Here is a 25,220-nt window from a genome sequence, read left to right as displayed (position 1 = left end):
GCCACTTCTGAGTGTAAATGTATGCATTTGTCTCAGGGAACAGGTACCTATCACACAAATCCACAAGTACTGAATACAAAATGGATGGATTATTTTTACTTTCCTACAGCAGACAAACATACTTTGCAGAGCATAAATGGAGAGGTCCCTCTAAATCCGAGGGTTTGTGATGCATCTTGAAGTAATTTCATTTGGGAAATTCAGATGACACATAATCTTTGTTAGGTCCACCTACTCTAGGCAGTACTTGTCTGCATGGAGCCTACATACTCTGTTTCAGAGAGCAATGTCTTAAACAAGCACAATTTAAAAATAAATAAATATATATATATATATTAAACTATTGCATGAAGTATAACAAACTATGAAGTTTTATAATTATCCATTCATCAAGCGTTGAAACCAATGTACTGTATGAGTTTACAAACTTTTCCAATCACAACTGGCTGTTGGCTCCTTTTGTATTGGGGCTGCAGAAAAGACAAAGGCCTCCAAACAATCACTGATGCTTTTAACTTCACCATTTTTTGACTATTGCTGGTGAACCTAAACGTGTTGCACACTGGCTCTCCTACCAGTCACTTTGTCGCTTTGTTTATAAAGGCTGCCCTAGAAGTAATTCAGAATGTTCAATTGGATATTTCAGCTTTTGACTCTGCACCAGGACAACCTAGTAAAACCAAAAGATCAGTACTTGATCAAAGCCATGTGAAAAAGCAGGAAAAAAAAAAAAAAAGTAACTCAAAATCTCATGGTTGCTGTAGATTCCTGCATGTGATTATCTCTGAAAATAGTAATTAGAAGCAAGCAAGATTGTTGCCCGTGATTTTAATTTTCTAGGAGGAATCAGGATGGCTGTCACGAATAATGCACCCTTTTGAAGATCACATTGAAAAATGCCTCCATTGTCAAAAAGCTTAACATGCAGTGGTCAGAGGCTGAATGCTGATAGCGATTTCTGAAGCCACCCAGCTCCACCACATCTTTTCTGTGTCTGACAGATAAGTTTTCACCATGTCAGAAGCTCTTATAAACAGCAGATGACTTATCCCAGGTACACCAGAGAACATCTATTTTGTAAAATTAAACAGTTTAGTTTGGTTTAGAAATGCAGTTTTTATTCCACAGCTTCAAAGTGTCAGGTTTTGCCCAAAGAATAACAGTGTTTATAGTTAACTGCTATTGAGATGAAGAAACGACATAAAAAGGTAAAAAAAAATAGGCCAATTTTTGAGTGTCAGAGGCTTTTTTTCCCCTGAATGGAAAACAAAGCCTAACTTAATAAGTTCAGTTTTTCCAGGTACAAAATTAATCCCCTTCTCTCATCTTTGCTAAGTTGGCTTACATCACTGTTATAAAGACAGTATTTTTTTTCAGTTAAACCCGCTTTCAAATGCCATGTAAACATGTTTGCTGTTGAAAGTCTACACCATACCTGACCTTGGAAGTGCTTTGTGTTGGCCTGAGAACAAAGAAATGAAATGTTTTGCTTTCCAGCCCAGATATCCTACACTTTGAAAAGCACTTAAAAATGTAAATGAGATAATAAGCTCTACTGCAACAATGTGGGTGAATTACAGCTGTATAAAAGGAACATTCATTTGATTTATTTATAAAAATGGAAAGGATCCTAAAATAAATGTATAATGTAAATGTTTTGGTCACATATGACACTGGGAGACATGAGAGGGATGGAAGAGAAATGTAATGGTTTTGAGAGCGTGCCACCAAAATATTGCTGTCATATTTTGGGACCTCAAGTGGAGCCGGTGGATGAGTCCAGTATTGTCACTGTGCTAGATGACATGTTTGGTTACCGGCTGATCTGAAAGGAGAAATGAACAGCTGAGCTTCATTTCCAGCGAGGCACTGCTTTCCTATTATTCTATTGTGGCTTGATTATCATCAGCAAAATGGTTAATTAAATTTAATTTCAAACTCAACTTTGCTCATGGTAACTGAGAGCACTTGGGAGACAAGAGAGAGGCACATGTGGAATTAGTGCTGAGCTTGGCCCGTGCAGCTCGCAGAGATGATGATGCATGAGACCAGAGGAATTCAGCCTGGCTTCTGGGTGCCAGACTGAGGCTGCAAAGGATTTCTTAAAAAACAAACAAAGAAACAAAAAAACCCTAAACTTGTGAAGTGTATAGTCTTGACAGACAGCCGCAGAGAAAGAAAAAGGTATGATGCCAGCATTACAAAATCCCTTTTCAAGGCAGGAATACATTTTTGGCATTAGTTACAAGGCTTAATCTAAATCAACTAAAAGCGGGTAAGAGAAAGATTTCTACAAATCACATGACCAAGTATGAAATGGGAATATATGAAGGATTTAGTCCTTAACACATGAAAACTGATTTGATTATCCTTTAATCATAGGATATTTCAAAAGAGAAGTGCTGGATTCACTGAAAAAAAAATCAGATCTGTAAGAATTACATAAACAGAAATCATAATTACTTTGAATTACTTAGTATTAATTGTTACTGTGGTGATACCGTATTTAAAAAAGGTGCAAGATTTCTTCTTCTTTGACCTAAAATAATGTCATACTTTTGGTGGGCTCCTGAGTGTAGGCAGGGCATGATTCCTGCTCCCATCACACCAACGGCAGGTCTGGGATCAGGATGAACCTGGTAGATGTTTCTCTTTGGTACTAAGGGTTGAATAAATAAGAGATATTTACCATGGAAAGGAAAATCTTCTAAAAATATTAAAAAAAAAATGCATTTTTATTTTGAAACTAAAAGTGTCTGCAGAAAAGTCATAGATCGTTATGCTCAGATTACGCCAGGTAATGGCCCAGTCTTGTCTTGATACACTTATATAAATCTTGTTGGCTCTAACAGCACCTCTGCACACACAGATGTGCATCTGTATCAAGAAGAGACCTCAATATTTATGACCAGTGCAAAGTTAATACTACTACTAAAGGTAGTAATAGTTAGCACTTTTCATCTTCAAAGAATTTTTCAAACATTACCAAATTAATATAATTAGTTAATGAAAGATGCAGTAATAAAAGCTACCATAATTACCTACTGTAGTTTTAATTATCTCCTTACTAATGTGCACAGAAGAAGGCTTCCACTTTACATCCTCAAAACATGTGCCAACAATAATTTTGAATGCAGGCCCCTCTTTAAGTGTCTTCTAAATTCAAATTACATCCATTGATGTGTTTTCTCTCCCGGTTCATGAGAAGAAAACCTAGCTCTGGAAGCCTAAAGTAAATCCATGTGAATGTTCACAAAAATTAAAGCAAATTTTGTTTCAGAAATATATATGGAGATGCTTTACAATTATGTTATAGAAATGTCTGATCTCAAGTACCTTTATCTCTCCATGCAGCTGTAAGCATGAGCTGTCTGGGCAAAAAAATTCTTTATACTAGGTGGTCTCACAATTTACAGTGTCAAACACAACTCTTATTTAAAGAAAGCAGGCCAAGTATCCCATCAGAATTAATCTCGGGTATTTATTTTCTAACTAACGTTCTATACTCACACATGTTTTTAAAGCAATCATTATTTCTTTTAAAGTATTTTATGGAGATCAGCAAACGTGTCTGGGTTTATTCCTACTAAAGACAGAGGGTGAAAAATATTTATGAAGATCACCAACGTAGCTCCACCAGTAAGAGCAAAAAAAGTGTATTTTTAAGATGCAAAATGCTGATGTTTGGGCCAAATTATGGATGCATCATCACAGGGTTTTGTTTTTCAGTAGAGCTTTGTCCACTGACACTGCTCTCCTCGGCCATGCTTGTTCTCTGTGCTGCATTCCAGCACATGACTGCCTGAAAACCTCTGTACTTAAGTTCTCCCTTGTTTTTGGTGGAAAGCAAAGGAAATCTTATGGTTTTAACCTAATACATATGTTTGCTGTTCACATATGGAAAAATTCCTTTCTGGTGGGAACTTTTTCGCTGTTGCTGCAACACACTATATATCCAAAAAGTCTCCTTTGATGTTGAACTATTGCTCCACTACTCATTATGCTACTGATTCAATATGAAAGGCAAAAATTCTGTGGCTTTTGTTAAAACAATAGCTTTGTTTTTGCAAACAAAGTTTTCCACAACCTATATGCAGGGGCCAACATTGCTGCAACAGAAAACTAAAATTTATTATTTTATACCAAAAATAGTTATGACATTTAAGAACTCCAAGTTATTCTTTCATCCTATAGGTAACATTACAATTACTATTATGACTGGACAGAAAATTTATGCTTTATTGCTCCCCATGAATAGAAATTAAAACACCGTGAGCAATATGTAAAACTTCTTGAACACATTCCTTCCCGTGACCTTCTAGCCTTTTGCCATCAGTTCAACTCCATTACCTGGGTGAAGCTGTTAATAAGTGGGTATGGGCGAGGGAGGGAGAAGTCCTGCAAAGGCCGTCTTGTCCCTGTCCTACACAATGACAGAAGTGCAGATCTGGGAGTCTTCATGCCTAATGTATAAAGTCAGCTACTAGACACTATTTCATGAATAGCGAACATGAATTACAACATGGGATGAAAATGCAAATGTTAACACCTTTTTAAAAGTGTCCCTAAAACAGCTGGTTGCCCATTGTCTACTGGCACTATAAGAAAAAAAAAAAAAGTTTCTTTACTAGGAATCAGATAAAAGGGGCAATTTCCAAAGGCACGGATGCCCACTCCCACTTGGAATAATGTGAACTCCCATGTACTGAGATTTGGAAATTCGTCCCGCTTTGCCGGCATTGCAAAATGGGAGTGGAGATCTTGCAAATTGAGTCCTCATTGTTGGCTTTGCCCATTTAAGCACACACATCAAGCCATTCCTTACTGAGCTAGCCTTTCCTGCTTCTAAAATTTGCCAGTAGGAGATGCCGTTGTGAAGTACAAGAACTTCTTCCCTTCAGGGAGCGTGGGAAGAAAGAAAGGGGTTCAGGGCGGAAGAGAATAATTTGGCTCGAGGACCAAAATTAAGTCTCTCCAGTGGCAGTGAAAAAATTTGCAAGTAGGTCACTTAACCTACACAAGAAGCACATATCCAAACATTTTTCCAATGTGGTAGGGTCTAATGCTGCACGCTATTTGAATTGTTCGTGATTTATAAGCAGGAGATTGATTGACAGCATGTTTTATTCTTTGGCTCTTGAGTAGAGCATTAGCATGAGTTCCTGAGCAGTCCCTTAAAGATTTCACACCAGACTTCATCTAGACCAGGCTCTCTTGGAGATTCACAAAGTGCTGTTAGTTTTGCCAACATGCAGCCTCTTTCCTGTTCCATTCCTTTAAGACACCATTGTGTTTTTGGCATTTTCTCTACAGATCTGGTTTAGATGATCAAAGTTTTTGGACCATTTTTTCTGCCAAGTCTTTAGCCATATAGCCCTAAAGCACACTGATGCCACCAGTGGAGCTACTCAAGGGTTTACAATTAGGCAAGGGCCCAAGCATTTTGCTGAGTCCAGACTTCACCACATTGCACTATAAACTGAATTCATTTGAAATGCAAAGGGTGTCGTGCACCGAGCAGTCCTGCAAAGACAGCAATTCAAAGGAAAAAAGCAGGATAAACTGTAACATTCGGCATTTAGTTCCGAGAGAGCCAAGGAAAGAAGCATTTTCACTTTGTTTTTAGTGGCACAGGTGACAGGACGGCGGGAGGCGAGGTTCAAAGAGCAGCAATAAACTTGCTTTCATCTGGCTTTCTCAATGAACCACAAAACCCAACAAGCAGTTGCCATGTGCAAGCATTGTTTGGTCTATTACCGGAAAGTTTTCAGCTTGTCGCAGTGAGGTCATTCTGAAACCCTGTCAGCTGGGGAGATTTACTGTAAGATTTACCTGGAGAATCTCGTTTGGTTTTTCCTTATCTGCTGCCGACTTTCGTCTCATGGCCAAGAGCACCTGCGTGCGCCCCGGCTGCTGCGAGGAGAGCGGCTGAACTTTTTCCCCCTTTCACTCTCGGAGGTGCAGACAGAAACACCGACAGTTCGCATACACCAGATAAAACGAATCTTTTAAACCCAAAGATACCATGACATCTTAAGCACACACTTATGAAGGGAAAGTTCAAAACTCCATTTTAAACCACTTATGAGGGGATTTACCAAGATTCTGCCTAATGTTCAGCTGACGCATTGTCAAAAACATTTATCACGAACCTTTTGAAGTTTCCTAGCTCCCCCCTAGTTATTAAAAAGGGAACTGCAGAGTTTGTTATCAGCCTCGGAGCACACAGAAAATACCTCAGGTATTTTTTTAAGTCAACCTTTCAGTCTGATTTTGAGACTATTATACGAAATAAAACATCCTCAGTCAGGTTACTGCCTGACATGCCGAATGCCAGCGTTGAACAGAGATACCTGCTACGCCTAATTGAGCCACGAGACAATCTTCATTTTTTAATTTGATTTTTATTAAAAACTTAGCAATCAAAGGAAACGGCGAGGAGTCTGCCACTCCGATAGCAGGTTTCCTGCGAAGATCTGACATCTTGGCTTCAACATTTTCAGCCTACTTCTTGAATTTTTGATGCTATGTCATAAGAACATCTAAAACATCGCATCAGTGGAGATGTTATGCTAGTGAAAAACTGCTATTGTGCATACAAATTATCAAGTAAAACATCTGGGTTTGCTGTTTGCTGTATTCTTACTCTACAAAAACAAACACCGGGGGATCTAGCAGAGTTTCCTGAACATCTGACTCATGATAAAGCATATTTATCAATCGCTTGCTGAATAAGGCAATCTTCTCACTGCCGGGGGCTTCATTCCCAACCCGGTTTATCACCAAACTGCCACTTTAAGTGAGTGTCCTGAAACTTTACACCTGGAGACCCGATCAGGGTTTCAGCAGCCCCCCGGTGCTCTCCGAATGTCTCCTTGCAGTGCATTCCTTGTCACAGATGCATGAAGAGCTGGTAATATAAACATTTTGAGCAGGCTTTACAAATCATCTTATTTTGCTATGCTCTTTTTTAAAAGTAAATATGAAAGGCCGAGACATTTCTAATCAATAGGCTAATCTGATTCCCGGTAAGAACAAAAGAAAAACTATTTATTTTGTGCAATGAGCCAGCAGGCTGCCCAATACTGCTGGAATTCTCCCCATTACAGAAAATAACACACATTCCCTTACACACACGCACACACACCAACACAGAAGAGAGCTAATAATGTCTTTATACCTTTCAAAGTAACATTAATCGAAAATATTAGCTCACAAGGCAAACCACTGCTTTTTGAACTGAACAAGAGCTAGCTTGACTCACCAGTGCCTGCACATTCAATACATGTAAGATGTGAGAGGCAACAAAGTAATATCTTCTAAAATGATGTCTTTGAGCCAAAAACAGGATGGTTTTTGACAGAGGAGGATGAACGCTTGGAAACTTAGAAACTTTCATTCAAAGTTCTGAAAAAAAAAAAAAAGACCTCCAACCCAATTACATTTGCAACTAGACATGATAGTGCAATTGCTCCTATTTAAATGTATATGCAAAAACTGAACATTTTTGAAGCTTGTTTTTTTTTTTTTTTTTTTTTTTTTTTTTTTTTAATCGTGTTGAGATGAAGCTCATTTACTTAAAAAGAAAAAAATGAAAAAGAACATCCTCTGCAGCTGGTCAAACAGATTACGAAACTCTAATCTCACTAGCCTGAGGAAAACAAAAACTGTTTTTCAAGTATCTGTTTTACAGAGCACTGACTTTATACTTTCTAAAAGATGCATTAATAGAAGTGATCAGAACATCCCAGAATGTTTCTGATCTAGTTTAATCGTATGACGTTATGACAGAGATGCTTGCTGTCCTAATGCCAGTGATTTTAAACATTTCTAAAATCCTTTACATTCATATTTTTTCAAAAAATTAGACATGGCTTAAGATCTATCCCAGCTTCTTTAGAAGTTTTTCCTCCCATTTTGGAGCTCCAGAATATTCATACAAAATATTTTAGATAGGGGAACTGACACAGGCACACATAGCAAAGAACAATGTAAGGCTCCCCAACCTATTTAAGTGTTTCTGTTACCTTTTTATTCAAAGCATTTTACTCTCTCTCCTACATAAATCCTTTACTGGGAGTACCCACCACTGTATTTCTTCAGCTCTAAAGTTTGGAGCTAAAGTTTAAGTTTTTTTGCTGGAACCATCAATAAAAAACTAAGAATTTGGGTAGCTTAAATGTATGGGCCATGCTTTCATTAAAAGCAATCACTTACAACAGATATTTGGCTTATATAAAAATGTGCAGAATGCATATTGGATGGTACATATTGAAGGGATTTTGCCTGCAGATTCCCAGCAGAGCTGTGCCCCCTCTGAGCTGGCTCTGGTCAGATCAGATAGAAAGGGCAGAGAGCACTGCTGCACCCATCACTGCAACTGCTTGGCTGGTCATACTGCAAGCACCTCCACTTGATTTTTTGATAATTTCACCAATATCGGTCAAATTAGGCACAACGTAAATATAGGTGAACTAGGACGAGAGGGGAAAAAGACTTGCCAAAGCTATTTGCGCCCAAGATTTTTTTTGTGGGATGTCGAGAGCACTCACCACACTTATAACATGGCAGATCTGATTTCAATGCAGTTTTGTCTTTGTTTTTTTTCTTGGTTAAGTGTTACTGACCCAGTTTTGAGCTGAATGATGGCTGAAAGACGGTGCTAATTCAATTAGCTGACCTTTTTGTAGTGGCAGGAAAGTCACATGTGGAAGGGAGGTGACCTTGGTGCCACCCAGCAGAAATTTTTGTTACTTGTGACCCTAACCAGTATCCTCAGATATCCCCCTGCCTTCCTTTCCAAGAAACTGCACAGGATCGTGACAAGGCAGTTAAAATACCCTCGATGGTTCAATCTCTCACCTCTCAATAACAGAGTGAGTGGATTTAGAATCAGTGCCACTTACAGGCAGAAATGTGGCTTGCATTACATTGCTGATGGGCTGAAGATTGTACAGGCTACTTGGTGCCCTGGTGCCTGGTTGAAACGTGATTTACAAGGAAAACAAAGATGAAAGGATAAAGGATGAAAGGATCAAGAAAGCCCAAAGGCTTCTGTCAGAAGTGGTACCTTTCCACTTTACTCCCTTGCTCTCTACAGGTGTTTCTGGATTCTCCATCAGCCTTTATTCCTCACGTGGCCTAAAGCAGATTTGAATTCATTAAGACAATTCTTAATTCTAGGCAACTTTCATACATTTAAGCCCAAGCTCCTCTCGCTTTGTTGATACTGTTAGGTGTTTTCCACATTAGAGATGAATTTATGAAAAACACATCACTAAAATACAAAAACAACCTGACCAATAACTACAGAAGTAGAGGAAAATGTCCTGCCACTGCAGTGCCTGTACCTTCAACTCTATTTCTGTCTAGTTCTCACCATCTCAAAATGATATACCAAACCCAGAAACCGTAAATAAGGAATGCTTTGTCTCAGACCACCATGGGCACTATGTGACCACCCATGGGCACAGTGACCACCCAGACCCCCAGAACAGAAATCCAGCCAAGACTCAGTGAGACATCACCTCTGGCTCAGCAGCAACCTTAACCGCATCGTGCTGGAGAGTACATCGAGAAGATGCCCCTAAACCTTCAGCTTGTTCTTATAATCTTTCCTGGGTGTCTGCTATCAGAAAACTGAGCCTGATGGACTCTGGTTTGACCCAGTACAGCCACTGCTATTTTCCTTGTGCCCAAACCCCCTTTGTGGTTTATCTTCTAGAAGACTTTCAGGCCTCCGACTGACAATCTTCAACCCCCCTCTATACTACAGTCATCATCCGAAATGCTCTGAACAAGGAAAATATCCCAAACCAATGTTCTGGTTTCAGAAATGCTTGGCTAGAACATTTCTGTGCAGGTAGAAAAGGCTACAAGAGCTTGAATGGCTGAGCACCGCTCACTCAATGCTAAGTGAAGGACTGCCAAACCTGCTTGGCACGTCTAAAAGGAAGGCAGGCTCTTTTCATTTTTCTTTTTTTTTTTTTTTTAATATGTAAGTAGTTCCAAATATTCTTATATAGATGACATTTTTAAAATGCAAAAGCATTAAAAATAACAGAAAACAGATCAAGTTCTGAAGCACCACCGGTTTCTCATTTGGGCAGTTACACACTAACGGCTCTCGTTAGACCTACGCAGCACAAAGAGCAGAGCTTTCCAGCTCCTCCACGCACACTCAGAAAGCTATCCCTTACCACAAATGAGACATAAACTGCAGGAAAAACAATATATGATGAAGTACGAAGGAACTCAGAATTCCAATACTGTTAAAGCCGTGTAAATCTCGATCTAGCTTTAGGATCAGATAAGGGAGCAAAAAAAAAAGCTTGTCCTCTGCAGAGGATTCACAAACAGCACGTTACAGACGGAGGAGGCACAGCAGCCTTTGCCCATCTGGGAAGGAGGCTGGCTTATTGGAGACAGGTGCCAGCAAATGAGTTTGCAGCAACGTCAAACTTGACTTGCAAATGCACATTTCAGGCTATTTAAGATGGAGAGGAGACCTCATAGAGGGCATTAGCAAGAAAAAGGCAGTATTTAACACCAGAGGAAGGCATAAACATCAGCAGTGACAACTTGGACCTCACTGTTTTCTTTGCCAATCGATCACTTCACATTTTCTTCTTTCTTGCTTTTTGGATTGACACAGATGTAAGCAGGTGGGATGTGTTATTCTGGTAGGAATGAGAAGATGAAACATCAGGTGTGAGTTGCTTGTTGGAGCTTAGAGCAGAGCTGTGGTCAAAGGTGTTTACAGGTATGCAAACAATTAAAATCCACTGATATGATTCAAATTGTTTCCCTTCCCTTGGTAATTGCTGTTTTACCTTGCTGAGTTACAAGTGCAAAGCTGCAAAGAATACAAATAATACTCATGCTAGAAACAAAAAAATAAGGGATTTAAATATACTCATACCCAGAAAAGCAAGGCTTTTTCTGAAGGCAGACAGAGTCTATGTGTATTTTAGATTTCTCCTTCAAGCCACCTGCAAAAGTCAGCTTGGTCCAAGCCGTGCAGGTGTTCCTGCAGGTATCTCACATTTGGTAGCATGAATTTTTATTTATCCAGTTTCATTCTGACGCTCCCAAGCTTCTTCGTAAGTAAACAAACTCACTTTTCATGTTCAGTTTTCTCTTGTTTGTACTTTCGCCCTCTCTTACATAACAAGCTTGGAACAAGAGCAGCACAGACAGCGCCTGGGGCTCCTGGCGTGCGTGCCGCGGGTAGGACAGTCACCTGCAGGCACCATCCCTCCTTGACTAAGCACATCCTCTTCCCAGGCCTCTTCCAGTTCAGATTCTGCTGGTAGAAGGGTGGATGCTGGGTGAGAAGAGCATCCCCATGGCACCAGGAATAAGAAGGACAACGTGGAACACGGCAGAACACACGGGGGTACTCATGGCAGTCCCTGAGCAGTGACGTAGAAAATACAGAGGAAAATACCCCAACATGCCCCAACTAATTGTTTCCCAGAAGGGACTGTTTTGTGTTGTCCTGCGTGACCTGGCCCTAGAAGGATGTCAAGCCATTCATTTTTGATTCACAAATAACCTGAACACGAGCCCACAATGCTTTCTTCCCCTCCCATGCAAGCATTATTCCTTAGAGATGCTCTAAAGTGAGAGCAAATCCTGGTGCAAAACTGTGCTACAACTTTATGGCAGATCCCAGAAAAAGGGAGTTAAAGGTACACTGAATGTTTTGTCTTCCAAAGCTGACTCGGACAGGTTTGAAACCCAGATCACGTGCTGTGCTGGGCCAGGAAAATGGCATGTTCAGGGTAGAAGTTTCCAGCCTAAGAATACTCGTGAGCTGATCTGATGTGACTCTTCCCTTGCCAACAGACCTGGCAGAAACCTAAACAGGTTCTGGAGAAGAGCTGCTGCTGCAGGCAAAGGAGGAACCATTCAAAGTGTTGCCCTGACCTGCGAGGAACTGGCCTTTTTGCTTTGAACTTCAACAGCTCTTAATGAATTCTTTGTAATTGGCAATCCAGTGTTTTCACTGAGGATACGGCTCTCCTGGGGTGCCAAATGCAGGAGACACATTAGAAATCCAGATTTTGGGTTCTTGCGAGTGGTTGGCCAAGCTTGTGAAGGCAGTTCCAGCAGGTACCTTAACCGCAGGTAACTGGTTCTGGTGTATCAGGGGATCAGATTCAAACACAAACGTGCACCAGTGGTGAATGATTTTGCTTCATAATCATTAACATATTGCCAATTGAAGTTATTGACTTCAGTGCCGTGAAAGCTTGAACTAAAAATAAGCAGCAGCAGTTTTAGTAACGGAAGAAGTTAAAAAGTGGTTGTGTCAGAGGACTGCGGGTTTTGTTGTGCTTGACTAATCTCTGTTTTACTGCTTTTCCAGCCCTTTCTTATCTGGCAGTTGCAAAGGGAACTTTTGCCAAGAAGTTCATTGAGAGTCCTAAATCTTATCCTTTAGGCAACACTCGTTTCAGTTTCCTGGGAATAAATTTAGTAGATAGACTCCTGAAGAAGAAAACAGGTGAATTCTTTAAGCCCCATGAAATAGTCTCCTCAATGGACGACCTCAGGCTTTCTGAAGAGGTCAAAGATACAAATCTCCCAATGTCTGCACAGAAGAAAGAGCTTATGAAAAAGCTTCAGCCTTGAGGTTTCCAGTCTTCTCTTCAAGCTTCAACCTCAAGTCTAGTCTTAATGCATGTTTTCAAGGCTTAACAAATAAGTTATTTATTAAATTGAATCCTCTTCATCAATGAAAAGAATCAACGCGATGTGGGAGGTGCTTGAATCAGTAACAGTACACCATTCCTAGGGAAGACCTCCCAAATGCCAGTGCAAGATGCAGCATGCAAAAGGCTCAAAGAATAACACAGATTGTCAATGAAACCAGCGTAGTTTTTTGCCTTATGTGTACTATATGAATGCATACAGTCTTCTTTCAACTGCAGGGTAGCAAGGTGAATGAGGCCTAAACAAAAGCGTTTACAGTACAAATTTCAATGGGAAAAGGGGCAAAATATGATATACAGGAATAGAATATCTTCTGTTTCTGGACTCTAGTACTATCGTGGATGCCAATAGTACATAAAATTTCCACTGAAGGGCAAGTCAAACCAATTTCCCTTGGGATGAAGGCATCCGAAAACTTACTGAAGTTATTATATTCATGCCTACGCATTCTTTAAGCAGATGAACTGCTTCATTTTGAATCCATGTCAAGCCACAAGAACTGGCTGATAATAACATTCAATTAAAATGACCTGGTTCTTCCAGAAAAAATTTGGCTAACTGCTCCAGCATACATTTTCTAGCAGGGCACAATAGAGCGATTGATGCTGGAAGGAAACAAGATAGGTTTATATCTAGGTTTGGAAGGGTCAGGTTTGGTGACAGTATTTGTAGGTTTAACCTCTTACACAAATTTGTGAGATAGATGAAAAAGCCACTTCTGCTGAGCTTGAAACTGTGAGAAAGTTGGAGCTAGAGCTTGCAAATATGTAAGTTGTGCTAATTAGACAGATGTTTTTAAAACCCCAAACTTTACACTCAATGCATATTTGTGTCTTTTGATGTACTTGGTGCTGCTTCACACCATGCAGAGCTTACTGAGAAAGCAGAAGTTGCTCCCCTGCTAGGCTGTCTGGGTGAGTTTGCCATCTGATCTACTGAATACGCAGATAAAAGTCCTCACATACTTTTTTCCTTTTCAAGTACAGTACTGTAACTTGGAAAGTTCCTTTATTCTCAACTCCACTGATGCAAGAAAGTGGCAAATATATGGCAGCTTTGGCTGCTTTCCTTTAGTCTTTTTTTTTTTTTTTGTAACTAATCTTTTACTGCTCGGGAAACTATACATATTTTCATTTGTATGGAAAACAACACTTTATAGAAAACAAAGGCAATACATTCCAAAAATTGTGAGTGCTGCTGACCCCTCAATTCTACTGCTATTCTGCCTTTAAATACAGATAAATGGTTACCCTGCACAGCTATCAGATTCACCAGGTTTCTCTTGTTACTTTTAAGAAAGGATCAACTATTATGCAAAAAATTGGAAAATTTAATAAGCAGATTTCTATTTTCCTGTGATCTGCCATTCAAAAGTGTTTGCTAGTCATTTTTTAAAAATACTCTGATATTTGATCTGCTAGAGTTTCAGAGCTACATGCAAAACTGGAGAGCCAGCAGAAAATTGTAAATGGAATCTGAAGATTTCTAAAGTCAATAATAATTTTGGCAAGAACATTTTAATGTATAAAGCTGAAATCCTCGGTGGCTCTCTCCTGCTGATATCCCTGCAGCAGCTAGCACCACGATTAGTACAGAAACGATAGCAAACTGTATAAGAACATACAGCTTTGGGAAAAATATTTACACAAATACTGGAAATCATGTCGGCAGGCTGGGATAAGCCAATGCATTCTGTTGCTATTTCATCTCACTCCTGGGATCAGCCACACCATCAGAAAGATATCTTAGGGAAATATATGCTGATAAGTAGACCAGGTCTGCATCCCCAGATCTCTGTTTGCCAAACCCCGCAACTTGTGTTACTGTGCCAGGCTTTAAAATCTTTACTACAGAGTCATAAATGTTTGTGGACTATGGAAGGTTTGCTTTGAAGATGTCATTTTCCCCAGCAATCTTTTGTTGGTTGAATATATAGTTCACACATATTGTGTTTCCACCTACACGGCTGGAGAAGCCCTGCAGTCAAGGCTGTTCCAGGAGCAGGGAAGGAGGCTGCGTTCCAGGAACTCACTGGAACTGGAACAAAGAACAGCCCTTGGAAAGTCTACACAGTCCTATGCACAGACTGTTTTACAGATGCCCTGCGTTTGGAGGACATTAGACACTTGTTTTTATCTTTATCTTTTTTTTTTTTTTTTTTTTTTCTCCTCTTTGAGTAAAGTCCCAGGCTTTTGAGCGCAGGCTCTTCCTCCCAGGCAGTCTGCCTTGTAACTTCTGGATATCTCCCCAGCTCTGTCTCCCTAAGCACCACTTTCTCCTCCTCATAAAAGTCCCTGTGCTCTTTGGAGAGAAAGCGTCTTTGAAATGAAACAGTACAGTAAACTGTAACTGTCATGGCAGCTTTAAAAAAAGCTAATTTACAATTTCTTATATTGCAGAGAAAAAACATCCTCTGCTCTTTATTAACTGCACAGGCTTATGTTGGTATTATTTAACACTCATTAATTGTTTTTTTCTGTACCTTTCTCACAGCCTAGGACCCCATTCAGTGTTATTAATCCAGTTCAGTCAGTCAAAAACAGTGATTTTATGGCTTGCTTTGAATTCCTTTTTGCCATTTTCCCAGTGCAAAATTACCGTAGTCCAGCTCATTAGAAGGAACTGATAGCTTAGCTATACGAGATTTTATACTTTGTTATGCATTTATGGAACCTTTCATTCCATAGTTTGGAGACTGGTAGATGTAAGGTGGCCTCCCTTTAGGGCTGAGAAAGAAGAACGAGAACCTCATGCAGCAAAGTGCCTTCTGCAGGGAAAGCAAAACACTGAAGACAACAGAGTAGGAAAAATCTAAACTTCTAAACCTGCTGGATAAAATTGGACTGCAGTTCAGAGGCTAGGCAAGCACTAGTTCTAGTCTTTTATAAAACTTGTAAGTATGATTTTGCTGTTGGCCATGGTAAGTTCTTCAATGTGTTGAGACATGAAAAGTCGAGAAAAATGCCAGAGTGCAAAGCTTGCTGCGGGAAAAAAAGATGACTCAATTCTTTGTCTCACAAAGCATGTCAGAGATATTATAAAGTACTTACAGATGCTCAGCCACTCAGATTGCCTGATTGGCTAAACATCTGAAACCCTGTAATTTTGAAGAGAAGGTACTATGCTTCAAACAATGAAATAATTTGTGGCAACAGAAAAAGATATATGATTATGAAAAGGAGAGCTTTTTTTTTTTAAAATCAGTTGCTATTAATAACTGTTTAACAAAAAGGTAAACCTATTTTTATTACCATTTATGATTGTGTTGATACAGGTTTTTAAAGATAACCATGTAATGGAATCAAGAGACATAACACAAGCAGCAGTCAATAAGCTTGGGGCTAAACCCTCATTCCTCTTACGGGCTGAATTTGTGTGAAACTAGTATTCACATAAAAAAAAGACTGAAAAACAGGTACTTCAGAGCTTGGACCCCATGTAGAAGAGAAAGTAAAACCATAAATGCCCTGCAGATTTAATTTACCTATCCTTTTGGAAGACCTGACTTCCTTTGCTGATCAAACAGGGTACAGGAAATTATGAGCAAGATAATGTTATTTGCATGGTAAATTTTCATGACTACTTTACAATGCTAAGGTACAGAATTTTTTATGTTGCTGCCTTGTAATTCCCTGCTAATAAAAGACACTGCAGAGTTATTACTATTATTATAGACTAAAGGCAGCAACAAAGAAATAGAGATCCATGAAAAATGACTAAATGTATTTAACATCAAGATAGTCCCTTAAAACTCTTTATTTCACCATGCCAAATGATTTAGGATGCTAATGCTTAGCCTCAAAGGCAATTAGATGGATTTGAGATCCCTCTGGAGAACTTTGTGACATACCCAGCTCTGAAGATCTTCAGTGACTGACAGACTTTGGCATGTCTGCGGCCATCGAACCATCACAAACTGTAATGCATGTTCTGGCCAGATGTCTTATAAGACCCGAGTCAGTGTCAGCTTCAACAATGAAACGCTGACATCATTTTACAGGCGCTGTTAGCTTCAAAATAGTCATCAAAATTAAAATAAAAATTACACTAAAATCTCCTGAAATATTTATAAATGATGTGAGTCTCATTGGCAAAAGTTTATTAGGCAGCTATTCGATGGCAGCCTAGATCATAAGAGCTACCCCTACAGCATCAACGTGTGCTGCAGAAGGGAGCACATCAAGACTCACCTGACAGAAAGTCCCTGCAGTAGCATGTCTTCACTGCAGCTTAAGGTTTAGGTTTCAGTTTTTAGTTTACACCAAGCTTTCAGTCTTTTTTTTTTCCTAATTAATGCTCTCAGCACTATCAGTTACACATGGTCGTAGCCCTCTGAACAGATAGCCATTGCAGTCTTTCTGCTGAAAATACAAAGAAAATGCTGAACATGTAAATTGTTCCCCCTTTATTTTCCACAGCTTGGAAACTTGTCAGCAGCCTTAACAAAAAGAACTGAACTGGCCTGACTTTCTCGAAGGGGTCTGACCAGACTGCAAGTGTACTCGTTAGATGCGGTTTTAATGCTGGGCTATCTCATTTCCAAAACCCACTCCAACCGTGGAGCACTGCACAGTTCTGTTGCCGGTTGGATCCTGAAAATGTTCTCACAGAAGGGACTGAGGCACTGATCTGGAGCTCAGGAGCTGGATTTAATCTCTAGCTTTGCCACAAAGCCTGGACGAAGGCAAGGCTCTGCGTTCCACTGTCTCATTTCTACAACAGGATCAAAAATGCTCCTTTTCTGTACTCCAAATCAGGTCAATTTAGGTTGTATGCTCTCTGATGTATCTTCTCCCTTCATAAGCATTAATAAAACATCTAAAACACTGACAGCTAGCTTTGCTTGGGACTTTAAAACCAAGAAAATGTAATTAGTTATTTCTTATTAAAAACATCATTGGCAATTGCAAAGTACAATAGTGGTGCTCCAAAAGGTATTCTGAGGACAACAGGCTAAATACTTTTGCAGGACTGCAGTCACTCAGTTAATGTTTCAAAGCTCTGACATACTTTTTGTTTGAACACTAAATATTATTTGTAATTACAAGTGGAATTTGCTAATAATAAAATCTACCTAAAAGTAGTTTGTTCACAAAATTTGTAAGACCATTTTTGCTGATATACTGCATTTTAGAGAGGCTTGTAAATTCCATTGGTATATTTTGCTAACTACTTCCTGGTAACAAAGATATCAGGTGCCCTTAAAGAAACGTTCTGAATGCTTTGAACATCCCAAGGTTTAAAATGATTTGCTTTACTTTTAGCTGGAACCAAACGTGAAAGGGAAGGGGGATTAAGCAAACCAAAGAAGAAGGGCGTGCAGCCCTGGTGCCGCAGGATGCGGGCAGAGCAGAGAGCACTGAGCCCAGGAGTCCACACGCTCTCCTGATAGGGAAATCTGCTGGCACAGCATGCCAAAACAGAGCAACAACCCTGCAGCCCCCCTGCCTCCCCAGTGGAAACAGCATTCCAGAATAAAGGAAACCGAGTACCCCACATGAAGGCTGACTCACGTATACCTATAGCAGAATATTTTGGTCTAGCTGCACCGAGAAATTTCACCGTGTTGATAAACCCTCAGCCCAGCCTTTGCATAAAGGAAATGATTTTCTTGCTCCAAGGTATAGCAGCATCTGACAAATATATGATGATGTTGATGAGCACATTAGTCTGAACAATTTAAAACCAAAAGTTTTCTCCTTTTTTTCTGTTACGGCTATAAAACACACTATTGATTTTTTTCCCCCTCAATATTTTAAAACCTGACAAAGAAAAACAACTGTTTCAAAATTTTTCACACAAAGGGGGACATTATTATATGACATTCTTTCCTAGAAATCTTTTAAGTTCTATTTATTAACAGAATTAATCTGATCATCATCTGGCTGACAAAAAAAGTGTTGAAATATGTCATCTTCAAAACATGTTTTGCTAATGAAATTTTGGTGTTAATTCAGGGGATATAACAGAATCCTAGAATCAGTAATGTGAGCCAAACAACAAATGTGGTTCCTCTGGCAAAAAAGCATCATTCTCTCCCTTTTCTGTTGTGGGTTTGTCACTGCATGCTCTCCATCATCCATTTCTTTCCAGAATCTGCTTTTTGATGTGGAGTCCCCACTTGGCCATCAACTTCTACATTAAAGCGCTCTGAATATTTTGCAGTTCTGCAGCACTTTCAATCCCAGAATCCAAATGGATTTCATAAAGGAAAGAAAAAGAAAAGTTAGGATTTCATAAATGACCTCCAGGTATCTCTACAATGCAATCAACTTCATGCTAAAGCTGCGTCCAGCCAGTAACCACTGCCAAAAAGTGGCAGTAAAGTTAGGTAAATGCCCTGACCATCTGGGTTGCTGTGGCTAGATTGCTATCACAATGCAAGACAGCTAGTTTAAATTTAGCCTTAATAAGTTTACACAACACTTACATCACCAACACAGCTCCTGCATAGGCATTCTCAAGAGTTCAGCACCCAAAACCTTACTGAGAGGTGCCTTCTGAAGTGCCAGCAGAAAGCAGCACAAATGGGTTAACAGACGTTGCAATTTAAGCAGCTTTTCCAACCATCTGCAGGGCATGAATATAATTGTGCTCTCAACTAATCCTGCGGTCTAACCCAATGGTTCCCAATCTTTGAAGTGTAAGTACATTACAGGAGAGGCATGGCACAGGGACCAGGTGAGCCGTGCTGCGTTTGCCCCATGCCAGGCCAATTGCAGCGGCCTTGTACTGTGCTCCAAAGAGTGCAAGTCCTGGAAAGTTCAAAGCAAAGATATCCACCCGGCAGTGAGCAGCAAGCTGTGCTTCTGGGACCGCTCTCTGTGCCAACACTGTCGTAATCCCAACAGGCTCAAACTCAACAACAGCAAAAAGGCAGTGGCAGGAGTCACCTAGTTGTTCAGCGCTTTGTCAGACCATGTCTACTCAGATATTTGCTGTTAGATGTTGTAATTTGATGGCATCCAAACCAGTTACCTTATTAGCCACAAAAAAGGAAGTTCCTGAGCCAAACTTTTATCCTGATTCTATGACTCTGACAGCCCAAACTTTGACTTGCCCTAGGCCAGACAAATCACAGCGCACTACAGAATGCCAAGTACTTTAAGCATGTCTCAAACTGACCCAAATTGAGGCCATCTGAAGCCAAAAAGGGTTGCTCAGATTGGATTTTTAGGTTGTCAAAAGAAGCAAAACGTTCTTAAGTTTCATTTATTCTTTTTCACTAATGCTTAAGATACTATTAAAAAAATCAAGACAATCATGAAATAATAACAACTTAGAGTCAGGAATTTGCATTAACATCAAAATCATGTACTATGGTATCCACATCTGGATATCACTTTACTGACTAAACGTGAAACTTCTCCGAAAGCCAGTTGGTTTCTGTAAAAATGTATTTCTCCCTTTGAAAGGAAATAATAATTGGAAGGTCTTACAGGAAGTCACCCAATACCATAGAAAGGATATTGCAATCTGTTCCTCGATGTTAGTTTAAATCAATGTTATATTTAGCAAATGCCTGTTTTTCAACGACAGTCTTTTCAATAGCTTATATGAAGTCTTCAGAAAGGCTTATGCTATATTAAGAATTGCTTTGTCCTTAGACGTTTCTTTAATCATCTCCCATGGTCTTCAGCTTACCCTGGGTTGGATGTTGTTCCCCATCTCTAGTACATCTAGGATTCCACTTTCACCAAGAACAACTTTTTTGCCCCAGGATAATAAAAAGCCAAGTATTTCTGCATATGCTCGTCTAGAAAATATGTGTGGTTCGTAAAAAAAAAAAAAAAAAAAAGCAAAAAGCCCTAAATGTTTGAATGTTAAAAACACCTCTTTCTGCTTCCAGAAGCATATGCAGCAGTTCACCTTCCTAAGGATTTTCTGTTTGGATATCTGGCTTTCAGTACATTTCCATTAAGTCAGTGGTTTTAAAGGAAGATTTTTTTCAAGTACAATACTAATGATACTAAAAAAAGTTCAAGATCTCCAAGCATAATATCTCCTACAATTTCTTCCCCAAGCTGACCAAATCTTAGAAAACATGCTTAGAGCACTGGAGCTAAAAATTCACTGGGACACTAGAAAGATTGTTCAGAATTCACAGGTTTATATGTATTTCATTATATTTTGAGTCATAATGTCTAAATTAAGCCTATAATAGCTGAACACACATTTACATGGGGAAGGATTTCATACAACCCATAACCATTACTGTTCAAAAATTGCTGTTATCAACAGCTGAATTACTTCCACTAAACGTAATTTAGTTTAGTGAATCCATAAATTCAACAGCAGCATTTGCACCGGGTGCTAAGAAAAAAAGCTGGCAAACAGCCTGAAACGTGTTTTTCAAATCTATAACTCAAGGAGGTATAAGACATAATAACTGTTGAGTATCAACATATTTCTGACTATATGGAAGACTACTCCACTGTCACAGGGCTTCTGTATACCCCATCGGACACTGGAAAGCAGGAGAACTAATAACACAATCTCCTAGGTGGCAAAACCCAACCTGTACCCAAAAACAATTTAACTATACTCTATTTGCAGATCCTAGATAATAAAAGCTACCTCTACTGATTCGATTTGGATAAAATATTTTAGGTAGCATTTATAAGTCTATACCTTTGACAGATGAGACTAAAGAATGGTCAGAAAGAGAATTCTGTTCCTCAATAAACAAACAAAAATAAAGGCAGACTTGTTCCTCGAGAGAAAAGTACTATTAAATGATTTATGAAAAGAAGTAAAAAGAACACGCTCCAGATGATGAGATAGTAAGGTCAACTTAACGTCATTATGCAAATCACTCAAATACAGAGGACAACATTAAGTGTACCACAACTGGACATCAGACAGGTCCAACGTGTAAAAATTCCCATTGTTTCTTTTTCAGAATTTAGAAAAACTGTAGGACTTGATTTAAGTTTTTTTCACAAGTTTCTAGATTTAACAATGTAATTCTTTGTTTGGTACTACTAAATGTCCTTACTAAGTAGAAAGGCATTTCCTTCTTTTACATGATTTTAACGAAGTGTTTTTGTTTTCAACCCTAGCAGATTGCACAGTTTCAAAAAGCTTCCATTGCCCATCACTACTCTGAAAGAAAAAACATTAAAAAAAAAATGTAATTCTACTTGCTCCAGCAGGATTCTCTGCAGCCACTCTGAATCAAAGTGTCAAAGCAGCGACACAACCTGAGTATTCAAAACCAGCAGTATCTTAAAGCTTCTTAAAAAAAATATATATATATAAATATAATTTCAAAAATACTTGATTCCATTCATATTTACCAAAGACTTTGAATATAGTCTCCAGTGGAACTGGGAACATACTTTCCTTCATTGTGTCCTTAACTGTGAAAGTTGCCATCGCCTTGTGAAAACCAAACCAAAGCTGGTGTGATGCTGCTGGCTGTCAGGTGGTGCAGCTCCAACCTCGTATTTTTACCTTTTTTTCCAAGTACTGAAAGCACCAAGTAAAGGTGCTGAAAATATGTTAAAATATCTGAGTCACCATTAAAAGAAAGAGAAAAGGAAAGTTTCAAGTATTTGACTGAAGTGGATGGATTAGACTTGCCAAACCCAAACTTTTTATGCAGGCGTACAATCAGCTAGAGGAAAGAGCCTGAGTCATCCAATACATCAAAGTCAAGGTCCAGTGAATGGAATTAGCGAGTGCCGTGCGAACAGGAACGATACCTGCATTCATCTGCCCGCTGCAGAACTTTTAATTACACTAAAACAGCTAGTAGCATCAGTGACTAAAATCCCCAGATTACCTTGATTGCTCTGTTATTATCTGTAATCAGCTGCTGCTTCTTATCTTCAAACTTTTGTACAACTTCCTGGAGCCGCTGTTCTGTGGCAAGCTGCAGCCGGCTGTTCTCCTCTGTCAGAGAGGAAATGGTTGCCTTAAGTTCAGCTATGATCTAAAAAGAAAACAGCATGCTAAATCTCTCATCAGTAACAGGCATGTACTTTGCATGTTCTTATGCTTGGCGAAACATGGCATTGGCAAGCACTGCTGCACAAACTAAGCATTTTAAATGAACATATTGCACACCAGCAAGCATGAAATCTCATACAGAGAAAAGGAATATAGCAAGCCTGCAGATGACAAAAATTGCTGAATGCAACATATTTGGAAGAGATTTCCACTACGACATTCCAAAATATTTACTCGTGAGAACAAAGCACATCTGTGATCTTCAGAATATAGGATGTTTCCAGTTTTCCACTGCACTGGAAGAGTTTTGCAAGTTTACAGAGGGATGGTGGTGTTCAAATTCTAAAATGATACAGACAGCCCGATATCATAGAGAAAAAGAGGCCCAAATGTACATACTGGGCTGAAATGTTGAACTTAATGGTGACGTTTCTGAGCTGCTGAAAGGAACATGCTCTGTTCAGCAGCGCAGTGGGAACCTGATTCAATGTTCAGGGCCCTTGCAGCAGACCTTTAGCATGGTTCACGCGTGACTTGTTGAAAGGTACTGGTTTCACCTTTTTGTCACTGTGGGTAGTCAGAACCAAATAAAAATCTATAAATAAGCCTGAAGGATTTTGTGCTGACATGTAAGTAACTCACCAGCAAAGCACTTAAACATACAGAGAGTTACTGAATTTAATGTACATGTCCAAGCTCAAGGTTAAGCTGCTGTAGCAGGAAAATACAGTCTAATTCAGAAAACACCTGAGCACACAGCAGTGCAGGGAGAGAACACAACAGCACGCATGCTCATGTGCTTGCAAGGGCTCCTCATTGTCATGGAGACATCGAACTATGCTAAGGGCACAGTTAGTCATTTATTTATTTTAAAAAGGTGTTTTTTAAAAACAAACAAACAAACAACAAAAAAACAACCCTACTAGTAGGATAGGACTGATGCAGTAATACTCTACAAGTGAAGGTACTAGAATCACTGGGGAAGAGGGAAAGGACTTAAAGAAATAAATTCAAAGTTCTGTTATGTTTTACTAGCCCTGAAGACCCTACTGCACAATGCAGCTTATGAGTAAAACCTACATGGGTATATCCACATTTCTTTTCTAAAAACAAACACATGCTAAAAAAGATAATACACCAATCAAAAGGAACACTATTTGTTCTTAATGAGATCAGTGGGCCAAAGGTTAGAAATTACTTGGATAGGTGCAACTCTTTACACCCTCTTTAGGCAGAATACAGCGGTATCAGCTGTTTTGCAATTTAGATCATCATTTACATGATGCAATTAGCACAAATTTGGCTTGTCTGGGTGTGTAACAGTGAGGAAGTAGGAGAAAAAGTGATGAATCATAGGAATTATTAAGACAACTTAAAGGCATGGAAGCCTACACCATTTTGTGTACATCCTGTTTTGTCACTTTTTAAAAGAGATAACTAAACAGTGAACCAAATAATATAATCAAAGTGAGACTTAAAACTTTTACTGGGTTAAGACCCCAGACTAGCACAGGAATTCTGAAATGCAGGCAAGGGACTATTAGCATGGATTGATGGAGAAAGATCTGCTTTGTGCAGTACTTTTCAGAGAAAAAATCTGTTTACTTTGTATAAACTTCAGAGGAAATTTCTTGAAATATCTTCTCTGTGTGGGTGTTAAAAGTGAATGTTCCAAGAGGCCACAGAGCGTAAGATTAGACGGATGCTGTCAGCAACACAACCACAAGAAAAGTTGCAATTGACCTATTATTAATACTGAGCTAGAAAAAAACTATGTTCAAGTAACTTTAGGGATTTGATTCAAACCCACAAAAGTAAAGAAATTCAGACATCAGGGTGAAACTCCTTTATTGTGCCAAATAGCCCTGACATATGATGTATGTGTTGTGTCTGCCACAGAAAGCACAGAGGGATGCCAGGTCTGGTCACTGGGTCCATCTCTCCCCAATAAAGAGAACAGTGTATTAGTTACAGCAATGCCTAGCTTAAAAAAACACGTCTCCAAATTTTTCCATTTGAGACTATTCTACAGGCCAATAAATTTCAGCCTGACAAAATTTATTATGACATTTAGGTTAGATATTTATTACCTTGCCCTGTGCTACCTAGCTGTTCCCACTGTAACAATTAAAGCAATTTGCCTCGCCCCTTGTTTAAAAATTCAGAAATGCTTGAATTAGTCCATCTGTAACAAATGGACCAAGACCCACTTTTGTTCTGACAGTAAACTACGTCTGGCACAGACAGGCTGACTTTGGATTATGGTCATTAGGCACAACAATAGTATAAAAATGACAAACAAAAGGTAAAATGGAGTTAGCAATGAAAAGGATCTCTTTCTCAAGGTCTGACAGGCATGAAATATTACTTTTGGGGTCTTACAAATTTTCTGCTATTCAGGTTCAGATAGCAGAATAATATAGTTTTTGTATTTTATAAGACTCTCAAGAAATGACTAAAAAGGCATGTAGAAGAGGATTCTCTCTGATGGACTGCAGAATTGTGGAATTGGAGAGGTTGGGAGGGACCAGCTCAAAGCAGGGTCA

General features: G+C 39.2%; 1 protein-coding gene across 7 annotated transcripts in view; it reads right to left on the bottom strand.

Annotated features, from left to right (window-relative positions):
- The window catches only part of CEP112 (centrosomal protein 112), a 161,832-nt gene that overhangs the window by 20,465 nt on the left and 116,147 nt on the right, over positions 1-25,220 (bottom strand). For 5 of the 7 annotated variants that reach the window (XR_011088771.1, XM_068655182.1, XM_068655183.1 and 2 more), the window contains exon 23: positions 22,508-22,657. The exons of 1 other annotated variant lie outside the window; for it this stretch is intronic. Coding sequence is in view for 5 of the 6 variants with exons in the window: in XM_068655182.1 (XP_068511283.1) it covers positions 22,508-22,657 (150 nt within the window). In the remaining variant the exon portion in view is untranslated. Of the gene's footprint in view, positions 1-18,511; positions 18,896-22,507; positions 22,658-25,220 lie in introns of those variants that run through there. One more of the 7 variants, XM_068655184.1, reaches the window with a different exon arrangement.

The sequence above is a fragment of the Anas acuta genome, chromosome 18 (assembly GCF_963932015.1).
Source record: "Anas acuta chromosome 18, bAnaAcu1.1, whole genome shotgun sequence".
Taxonomy (NCBI): Eukaryota; Metazoa; Chordata; class Aves; order Anseriformes; family Anatidae; genus Anas; species Anas acuta.
This window is presented reverse-complemented; position numbering and strand designations above follow the sequence as displayed.